Genomic DNA, 11,479 nt, shown 5'->3' on the forward strand with positions numbered 1-11,479 from the left:
TGGTTCTGAACTGTATTTAATTTTTAGAGCTACAGCCTCTGAAAAAATAACAAAATTTAAAATTTCCTGTACTTTTCCAGTGTTTTTTTTTGGGGGGGGGGGGTAACAGTCCTGTTATTTTCTCTGTTTTATACATATTTTTATATTTTCTACTTATTACCAGTGCCATGGTAACCCTTAGAAATTAATCCTCATATTTCTTTCTAATTCTGGCTCAAAATTCCAGTTGAAGCAATTACACCTACTAAAAATTTTTTTAAAGGCAGTCAGATATTTTGCTTTCTTGCATACAAAACACTCAAAGAAAAAGTGTTTAAGTGCAAAAATCATTTGATTTACAGATTTTGTCTCCCTGAATTCGAAAAACGCAATTTTAGAATTATGTCTAACAGTAAACATAATAAAAATATTTTGAATTAGACAAATAAAATTCAGTGATCTTACAGTTGAAACTGCAGAATTTAAACACCTTTATAACTAAATCATAACACCTTAATCAAAATATGTGGATAATAATATAGAGCAGCTTTATCAGTTTTATTATGTGTTTAAATTTTAAAAATTGTTTATTGGAGAACCAATACATTTCTATGGAATACAGTATTTTTAAATGTTTCAAAAAATTAAAAATTTTAATATTCATAAATGTTGATTCACAGATCAAAAATTTATTATTTTTTTAACAACTAAAAAAAAAGAATATTTTTCTTCATCATTTGCTATAAGATTTATTCAAATGTCTTGCAAAAGTGTAACATTTTCAAAACCGAGTTCAAGAAATTAAAAAAGTTAAAACGTTCAAGAATTGATGATAATATGAAATGAGAAACAGACAAAAACCTTTATACAACAATGCACTACGATCAATTCTTCAAAAATGGAAAATAATAGCACTAATCAAAATTATCTCAACACAAAATTTATTTTATTAAATGTATTAAATAAGTATTTGAAACTGAATTCCTTGTAAGTTATTTTGATTATGCTATATATAATGAATTTTTGGAATAAAACTGAATCTATGAAAACAATCTGTATCGATAATATAAAATTACATATAAAGAAAACCAGATTTTTAAAAAAAAAGATATTTAATTGATAAAAATGGTGATCAGACACAATTTATAAATTACCAAGTTTAAAAATAAAATTAATGTATCACAAAATATAATTACTTTTTTGAAAATCTTAATTTCAAGATTTCATTTTTAAATTGCATTCTAAATCTGTTGTTCCCTTCATTTTGGCAGAAAATTCTTATGTATTTAAAAATAATAATAGGGAAAAAATCATAAATTATTTTAACCATCATCATTTATTCAGATAAATCTTTTATGGTTCGATAATTTCGTCACTTTGAGATGGTATAAAAATTTTTATTCAGTAATTAATTTTGAAGTTTTTATATAAACATTGTGCAAAAACCAAGTTTATAACTCATTAAAAATTAATTACAATCATGAAATAATTATAAAAAAAACTTTTATTGTTAGAAGAGCCGCCAAAAATGTATTAAGTGCAACAACCTATGGTTGCAAAGATCGCATTTTGTTATGCAACAATTATGTATGATGATAACAATTATGCTGCTTATAAATTGAAAATGCATGCAATATTTAGCTAAAATGCATAATAAAATATTATATAAAATGTGTAATGCCTTATAATGCAAAATGTAAAGATTGGAGTATTCTCCTTCAAGTTTTCTTGCAGACATTCAAATAAATATTTCGAACATTTATAAAGAGGGATTAGTTATAATGCTTTTATCTGTGTCATGCAAAATAGAAAAAGTCATATAAAATACAAATTAATTTCTTTATAATTTTTACTGGCAATTTTTTTATTATTAATTTTTAACAATGATATTTTATGATGATAACTTTGAAAGCTGCAACCTCAAGAAAGTACCTTTCATATCATCCGGAATTTAAAAAATCCTAAAATTATACAGGATCACTTTTTTTCTTTTGGTATAAATGATTTGTTCCTCCTGAGGGAAAACAAAGAATTAAATTATATTCGGATGGTTGATCTGCATTAAATAACTACTTTATAATTTAATAAAAATCAAAGCAATCATATTTGCAACAGTATTATTTAGAATTTACGTAAAATGATTTGGGAATGAACCTGGTAATCAATCGGTTATATGCACGTGGGAGATATAAACAAACGATCACGTTACAAATTCTACGTTTTTAACATGAAATTTTGAGGTAAGGAAATTATAGTATTGTTAGAAATTTAATGATCAGCTTACTAGTAAAATGAGCGACTTACTTTTAATTTCATTCCTTCTCAAAAAAAAAATTATTAACTGAAAATAGAAAACCAGACCGGATGCTCCTTGTCTTACCAAACAAACTAGATACGATTAGCCTAATGTTATTTCACGTGGTTTGATATTTTCAGCGTACAACACATGGTTACTAGAGTGAAATGGTGGAATAAGTATAGCCTGCGCATGCGTGATCTTTTTGGAATTGGTGCATCAACCTTAATACAAAAACAATCCTGCGAAATAAAATTGAAAAAAAAAAACTCACTTAAATCTAATGAAATACAGTTTTTTTCAGTGTTACATGATTTTTTTATTATTATTTAAAGATTTTTAAAATGTTCCATGATAATATAAGATCCAAATGTGGGAAATGAAGTCGGTTCTTTTCAATCCGGATTCTTTGAACGTATTTGTTGTCTATAGTGATAAAACCATTCTAACAGGGTTGCCATGTTGGCATTTTTAAGGCCAAAATTCAGAAAATTGACCGTGTCTCAAAATATTTTAATGATTTATTTAATTAATTTCAATATTTTAATTATTTAATTAATTTTATTCTTTTTAACTTTATTTTTGGTTTTATTTTAGAGTTACTAATAAAATCAGTTTTAAAGTTTCCTTAAGAAATATTTTATATGTCATAAAATACTTATACTCATTGGCAATGCTGGCCTTTTGCTATCAAAATGTCTTTGAAGTGTTTTAAAATTTTTGTTTGCAAAATATCATAAGCAAAATGCTTGTAGGTAAACAGGGAGATAAAACAAATTTGATTCTTATCATCATTATCTTCTTTCCATGTTATTAAGAACTACGTTTCCACTGATCGAAACAAATATGTTTGTGAATTGCCCTCACCCTGAAAATGGAATTGGTATTAAATTTTAACAATTCCTTAAAAAAGTTTTGCTTTTGTTTCATTTAACATAAGCTATACACCAACAATTTTTCAAATCATAATAAAAACATTTATACTTTTGGGGCAAAAGGAACAGAAAGAGGAAATTGGAGCTCCTCGGCATTGTTCTACATGATGCCATTTGGACTCATGGATACATTTAAGAGAAACAGTGTGGAAGAAGTTAATTTATCAAAAATCCTTCATTATTTCAATCTGTTTCATGAAGTCATGTGAAATTTCAAAAGCTAACATAAAGAACTATTTTTAAATATGTTATTCATAATTACTATATATAATTAGTCATCAATTCAGATAATTTTAACTTATAATTCATATACATATACAAATCTAATTTACATTGCATTTGAACTGAATCTTAAAATAACAAAATTTCAACATATAAGGCCGAAAAGTGAAGAAAAAATGTTTTGGAAATTTGCCTTAATCCTAACCAGCTTCAGTATATTTTAAGATTTAAGATTTAGTAATGTCAACTCTTGCATAAACTAAGTAATTGTTTTACATTATATCAGAAAATTTATAAGATAAAAATAAATTTGAGGTAAGCCTAGATTATAAATTTCATTAAAATGAAGCCTACCAAAAAGAAACCTTTATAAAAAAAATGAATTCAAGTAAGAAAAGAAAATTTGTTAAAGAACAAATTAGTAGAGTAGTTTAAGAAAGATGTTTTTTAATGTATTATTGCTATTTCAAAAAGAAATCAAATAAAAATACTTATATTTTTTTCTGAAAAATATTATGCATGCAGACTTTACTACCTTAATGAACATTTTATTAAAAACATGTCCTTTAATTTAAAAAATGCATAATACTATTTATATTTATTTTATCACATTTCTGTTAACTATCTAAAGTGCAAATTCCAAATGCACAATTCTGGTGTACACAATATTTTAGAAAGGGGTCTATTAAATAGCAAATATGTAAATTTTAAGAAAAATTCTAAATGAAAGTTTATGAATGACAAGAAATATGAAATATTCTAAAGAATGAAAATTTCAAATCATAAGCCAGATGAACTCTCAGTAGATAAAAGAAAAATATTAGCAAAAAGTTGTTTTCCATAATGTAACTATTTCCACTAACATATAAGCTTATATGTATAATGAATATTCTTTGTTTGAAAAGCAGTCATCTCAAATTTATATAATGTTTTGTACATTTAAAATGTTATCATATTGTTTGTCACAGCAGCTAAATTAGAGACTCCTATTTTTACTATAATAAAAGTACATATAAAGAGCTGCATATAATGAAAATTTTCAGTATGTATTAATAGAATAAAGAGTTATCCTTGCTACATTAATGGAATAGTCTTTGCATCCAATATTTTGTTTATTTAGAAGTAATTAAAGTTCCCTAATTCTAAAAAATAAAAATAAAAAGGAAGTGTTGGTTGTTTTCCATTCTTCTTTTAACCCAAAATTTTTTTCAGTGAATATCTTTGAAGTTTATCTTCTACACCAATAAAAAAAAGGTTACAAACAAATCCAAATTTGGACAAATTCAACAAATCAAATCTAATATTAGATGCAGATGTCATATATAAAGTTTTGAATCAAGTCTTACAAATCTCAACTGTGTCGGCATACATTAACTTAGAAACTTTGGGAATGAGTAAACAAATAACTTTGAAGGCACTGTCCTAGAATGTGATGAAGTGTTATGAATGCCTATCCCTTATTCTTATTATCTGAAAGATTTTGAAACATTGCATTTGTCTGAAATTCAATGAATTTTGGATATTTAGATATGTTTAGAGAAATAATAGCCAGTAGTTATGACAAGAAATTAATACCTAATAAAAATTTAATTGCTTCAGTAAGTAGTAAAGGATCTCATCATATTTACTAAGATCTAATTCAGTTAATAGTCCTAACTAAGTTTGAAATATTTTCTTTATAATACCAATAACTATGCTTCCTTTGGTTCTTCCATTCAAAATTTTCAATTTGTAAAACCTGGGTCAATTAAGAATATAAAAAACAAAAAAAATTAGAAATCCATTTTTGAAATAAACAACAGATCAATAAACCTTTTAAAAAATTATAACATAAAGACCATTATAGAATTTCTGATTCTTTATTTTCAGACACAGTTAATTTCTATTTGTTATCCAACTAAATATTTGCATGTGCATCTTTTATATACTAAACTATGATTCGATATTGTGCAGTTGACTTTTGTTTGAATTCCTTTAAGTAGCAGAAAGAAATTGCATATATTTATATAATTCTTGTTTTTACTTTTGATTACATATATACTGTAATTAGTGATTTGTATAAATTTTTACATTAGGAATAGATTAGATTAACCACAACATACTAAGATTTATTTTTTTATATTTACTAATTGGTTGATACTTCTGATATTCATTAAGCTAAAAATATTTTTCAGTTTTGTATTAATTAAATATTAACAATGTAACTATCACAAAATATTTCTTATTATCATGCAAAATCTTAATATTTTTAACGCTACAGGTGAGATATATCATCTTTCAGATACTTCCAATAACAGGTTTCTGTCGACTAAAACTTATCTCTTATGCCAGTTTAAATAGGTTGATAGATATGTATTAGAAAGTTCAATATCTCGTTCGTAGTGTTGAAAGTGTTAAGAATTTGTAATGAGACAAAAGTAGAGTTATCAGCTATTGTTGGTTATGTGATATAAATATTGTTTGAAAGAAAGTATGAGAAAGCTTTTTTTTTTTTTAAATCATATGTAATATTTTTATGTGAAAAGTACTGATATACAAAATAATATTGCAGAAATTATGTTTACATCTTTTGGTTCAATTTATGTATTTATGAAAATTTAATCCATTCTTTATGAAAATTAAATGATAGCATTGTAGGTATGAATGAACCTTTCTTATTTCTTGGTAATTAATATTTTCAAACCCAGTTCTCACTGAAAGTAGGCTACATAATTTTGAAAATTTCTAAATTATTTTATAATTCAATTTATTGATATTTTATCATATAATTTCCTCATAAGGTATGACATAATTTTTCTTAATTATTTGAAATATTTTATTGGCCTCAAATAATTTTTTAATTTTATTTTTTTAATAAGTATAATTTTTTTTAGACATTTTCTGATATCTAAATAAAATTTTTATATAAATTTAAAAAATAAAAGATTTTTTTTTATCTAAAAGCAATTTTTTTTTAATTCCTCAACTTTCATAATTACAAGTCTTCTGACAATCTATATCATTGTCATGACAACATAATCATTAAGAATGATTTGAAGTACTCATAAAAATTGGGTCAAAAAATTTTCTATTTAAACAAGGCCAATCATAAGAAGCAAGAATAAAGGTAGAACTATTTTAATCTAAACTTACCAACCATCTACTTTTAGTAAATCAAGGAGAATATTAATTCCAAGATTATGATTAATATATATGTATATGTAATCATATTTTAGCAGATACGTGGCCGAGAAAAAGAAACTTTTGGAATTTTAACTTCGATTTATTTCATCCTAAGAAGCATAATTTGTACAAAGAAAAAGTGATCAGAGATACTTCAATCTACATCATGACACAAGACCAAAAGAGAAAGAAATTTTTCTCTTCAGTGATTTTACTATGAGATTTTGAAAAGAATTTCTTAGACTCGTGGAAATTCATATCGGAAAGAAAAGAGAATATAAGGTACCTTTAAAAGAATGTTTTAAGCGTTTATCCCTTAACCCTCTCGCTGCATAATTCTTTTACCAATATAAGTTCAAAAATTGCAAACGATTTCTGCCAAACATCTTTGAGCTTTGAAAAGAGTGTGTAAACAGAGAGATAGAGCAAAACAAGCTTCTATATTTTGCAGAACCTTGGCAACTAACATTATCTGTTAATCCAGATCTGAATGAAACAAAAATAACTGAAATGAAACAATGAATGAGAAAAGAGTTGGCTGCATAGCTAAATAGATGAAAAAAATGCAACCCGAAGAAATTGTGGGTTGCGCAAATTTTGCTACTTTTACTTTGCCTGTGGAAATTGCGAGAAGGTTAACTCAGAGTATGAGACAATGCTGAAGCCATCAGTTTTCTAGAACATATGTTAATAATTAAATAAAAAGTGAGAATTGGATCAGGAAATAAAAGAACATTTTAGAATGAAGTTAATATATGCTAAATTAAGGTATAAACTGGAAAATAAATTAAAATTTAAATTATATTAAATGATATCTTTATATATATATAATGATTTAAATACATATAAATAATGATGGGAGAGGAAATGCAATAAAATGAAAAGTACCAATCATAAATTAATTTCAGATTCATTTAAAACAAATAACTTATTTAAACTATAGATTGTTCTAATGATGTAACGAGATTTATTCACCACAAGAAATAGAAATTAAATATTTTAAAATCACTTAAAACCTAATTAATTTTAATATTAAACTTGATTTTTCTCCCTCAGCACAGATCTAATTGTATTGTTTTACTAGGATTGTATTTTGTTAGATCTAATTGTTATCTAATATATAAAAATGAATTTTTGTTTGTATTTTATGTGCTGCCATACTGTTCATCCAATGGCAATAAAACTTGGCCAACTTATAGCTTGCACTTGCAAAAAGGTTATAAGCATAGTACAATTATTATATCTAATATATAAAAATGAATTTTTGTTTGTTCATATTTTATATGATGCCATACCATTCATGTGATTACAATAAAATTTTGCCAATTTATTGCGTTGAACTTAGAAAATCCATGTTTTTCATATGGCTAGTTGTAAGTTGAATGCTCATGAGTCAGACAGCCACAAAATGTATTTGTGTTTGCTGAAGATGGAAAAAAATATTTTCTACCCTATACTTGAATAATAAAGCAAAAAAATAAATAAAATAAAATAAATATTATTTATACTTCTCCTTTAAATGTTATTTAATTTCATTGAATGTATTGTCGATAAGAAAATAAGTATCATTCTTTCTACTATTCCTAATTAAACAAGATAGCTATTCCAACTTTCAAACGACATTTCCAAAATTATTTCTTCTGCAGCAGCAGCACACTGGGTACCAGCTAGTATTTAAATATTTTAAAGTTTAAGAATTCAGTTTTAATCACATGGAAATTACTATAAAAATCATATGTAGCTTTTCAATCATATAGTTTCAAAAAACATTCAATAAAAAAAAACCTGAAATATAGCAACAATCAAAATAGTTTTATCTTTATACAAAAGAAAATAAAGCTATTTGTAACAAAATGTAATTTACTAAAACAACAAGACAACTGGAAATGTTCTTTAGTAATATCCAGAGATTTACTAGTCAAAAAATAAATAATTTTGTGAAAACATCCAATTGATAACAATATAAATTAATAACATATACATAAATCCTTAAAAATATATCATTTACATAATATTATCTTCAGATTTATATAAATCATAATTTCGACGCTTGAATTTTTTTAAAGAAGGGGTTGGTTCTTCATCTCCAACGTTGTTATCAATACAAATATTTTCTTCTCTAATTTCTGGAAAAGCAATGATTTCTACTGGCTTGGAATGATATTCTGTCTTAGAAATTGGGGTACTACAAAGATTTTGAGAACTTGTAGAATTTCTTATGAAATCACTTGACACATCATTATTTAATGAACCTACTTTATCAATAAAAAAATCATCTGTTTCCAGAATCTCAAATTGTGATCTTGTCTTGTCAATAACAAAGTCATCTGAATTTGGACTATCTGGCCGTGAGCCTACTTTGTCAATAATAAAATCATCAGAAGGTTCAATATCCATATCAGCTTTTGAAACTTCACTAGGTATATCATCATCTTCTTCTTCATCCATAGAAATTTCTTCTGGATTAGTAGACTGATAACTCATATCAGTATCTGTAGCACAGAAGTCACTAATTGAAAAACTATCTCTTGATTTATTAAGAACAATAGATAATGGATCTGTTATACTTAAATTTTTACAGAAAATCTCTGTCTGAGGATTATTATAAGTTTTTAAAACAAAATCAGATGAGCACTGATGCTCTGGAATATAAGTTGGAGCAGTGACAGAGAAATTTTCTGGTACAGTGAAATCATTATTAAATAATTTCCTCACATACTGAATTTCCTCATCAGTTGGTCTAAAGTCCCATCTCTCTTCACTTCCTTGACCAGGCATATAAGAGGCTTTATTTGATACACTCAGAAGATGATCAGTACTTCGCAGAATGCTTAACCACTCAGCATCATATTCAATTTGAACTGTGTCACTTTTGCTCTCAATATCTACAACCTGCAGAAAACTACGCCTTGGCAAACATTTATCTAGTGCCAGAAATTTTGTTTCGGGTCTTAACTGGTCATCATGTGGTACAATAGCTGAGAACTTGCAATGCAAATGTGCAGAAAACCAATAAGATGGTTTCAACTTCCTTAATAATTCTTCTGCTGGCTGGCTTCCTAGCTTATTTGTCTTCATTTCCTCCCTGAAAAAAGGTTTCCACCGAAGAAGTTCTTCTTTGTTCCCGTAATTATATACACCAGTAGGCCAATCATGGGAAAGACAAATGTCAACAGGATTTTGTAGCTGCTTCAGTCTGAAGACATCGAGATTTCTAACGTGATAGATACTTTTCTTTGAAGATTCATTATATGGTGGGGATTCAAAATGGCCACGTAAATAATCCCGAGCTTTATAAATACCTGATAGCCCAGCTATTCTCACTCCAGCAACATTGATAACATTAGCATATCCCATATAAAAAATATTAGGGCACACCCAACCTCCGTATGGAAGTTCAGATAAATAGTTTGAGGCTTCGTGGTTTCCTCCAATAAAAATGGTTAATACTGGCGCTACTTTTTCACCAGAATAATACTTATAAAACGAATTCATGGTCCTATATTTGGGAGGGACAGCCATACACTCTAGATCAGCAGGATTACGTACAGATTGAAAATCGCCGCAAATTAACAACATATCTATTTTTATATTATTTTTCTTCTCCAACAATTCGATAGTTTCATATATCTTATCTAGCTCTCCATGAGCGCATCCTTCGACGGCGATCTTCATGCTTACAAATAATTAAACAATAATTAACCGCAAGTAAACAAACAAATGAGTGTTGAAAAATTATTATCTACATAAAGGAACATACCACGCGGTAAATACATCCGTTCAAATTAAGTGGATTCAAATCCATGCTATCAACAAAACGGTTCATCGTTCATAGTGAACTATTATCATAAGCATTCAGCGAATACGAAATCAGTTAGCTCTGGAACGAATCCAAACTTACCGATCATTCATCAAAAGAGGTAGAACAATTTGACGCAATAGCATTGTAAATAAAAAGAGTTCCACACATTCATGACTGAAATTGATCGAGTTATGAAACTTTAAATATCGCTAATTTTTTTTAGACGATGTCAAATTTTTTTAATAGTCATCTCGATGAAAATGTGTCAATCAATGCTAGATACTTTTTCAACACAATTATTGATTAGTCTAAAATAATGAAATCCATGCTTCATAATTTGGTTATTTGTAGTCTCAGACGATTGGAGCTTCTTTTGTTGGTATATTGAAGATGTTTTATTAAATATAATGGATAGATGATTTTTCAAAAGTTTAAATATTGATTCAAAGGGGTATAAAATATAATTCTTTGCGACATTCAGGGCATTTTACCAAATGAAAGTATATGCCTACCTCCAACAGCCATTACGTGACAAAATACGACGTTCTATGTATTTTCTTGTTGAAATTTTTATGATTAGGGTACATTTTGATTCTGACAATGATCTTTCAATTTTTTTTCCCCTTCAAATATTACAAGTAAAAAAGTATGTATATTAATAAATGTGCGAAACAAAGAATTGTCCAGCTATTCCATAAACTATTTATAAGATATTTATCATCCGTAAAGTCCTTCTCAATAAGGTATTGAGAATTTTTTTCAAAAAGTTTCATAGGCTTTTTTATTCAATCCTAAGTAATACTTCATAAGTATGCATAGCTTTTAAGTACCATTTTTCAAGGATTTTCACTGGTATAATATTGCCCATATAACTAAGCAAATGATCGATTTTCGCGAAGATTAACCAGGGAGGTAATTAATGCATTTCACAAAATTGAATATTTTGGACTTGACTAAGTAAAAAAAAAAAAAATCTGAATCACAATCATTCCTGTATATATTGCAGATATTAAATAATTTTAAAATCTTAATTATTTTACTTATAATTTTTATTTCTTGATTCGCTGTTAATATGATAACTGA

The 11,479-nt window shown here is 26.6% G+C and overlaps 2 protein-coding genes across 2 annotated transcripts in view; both read right to left on the reverse strand.

The window, feature by feature from the left end:
* LOC129968883 (uncharacterized) overlaps positions 1 to 2,429 on the reverse strand; it is a 28,918-nt gene extending 26,489 nt beyond the window's left edge. Inside the window, exon 1 of the mRNA XM_056083204.1 lies at positions 2,284 to 2,429. Coding sequence (XP_055939179.1) covers positions 2,284 to 2,295 — 12 coding nt within the window. The 5' untranslated portion in view covers positions 2,296 to 2,429. The remainder of the gene's footprint in view (positions 1 to 2,283) is intronic.
* A 4,237-nt stretch (positions 2,430 to 6,666) lies between these two features.
* On the reverse strand, positions 6,667 to 10,362 carry LOC129977223 (lariat debranching enzyme-like). The gene has a single exon (XM_056090544.1). It carries the CDS (start codon positions 10,267 to 10,269, stop codon positions 8,599 to 8,601), a length of 1,671 nt encoding a protein of 556 aa, XP_055946519.1. The 5' UTR covers positions 10,270 to 10,362; the 3' UTR covers positions 6,667 to 8,598.
* Positions 10,363 to 11,479: the final 1,117 nt, after the last annotated feature.

Source organism: Argiope bruennichi, chromosome 1, assembly GCF_947563725.1.
Source record: "Argiope bruennichi chromosome 1, qqArgBrue1.1, whole genome shotgun sequence".
In the NCBI taxonomy this organism is placed as follows: Eukaryota; Metazoa; Arthropoda; class Arachnida; order Araneae; family Araneidae; genus Argiope; species Argiope bruennichi.

Excerpts from the sequence above, each read along its gene's own strand:
- LOC129977223 (XM_056090544.1), bottom strand. The coding sequence starts at position 10,269 with ATGAAGATCGCCGTCGAAGGATGCGCTCATGGAGAGCTAGATAAGATA.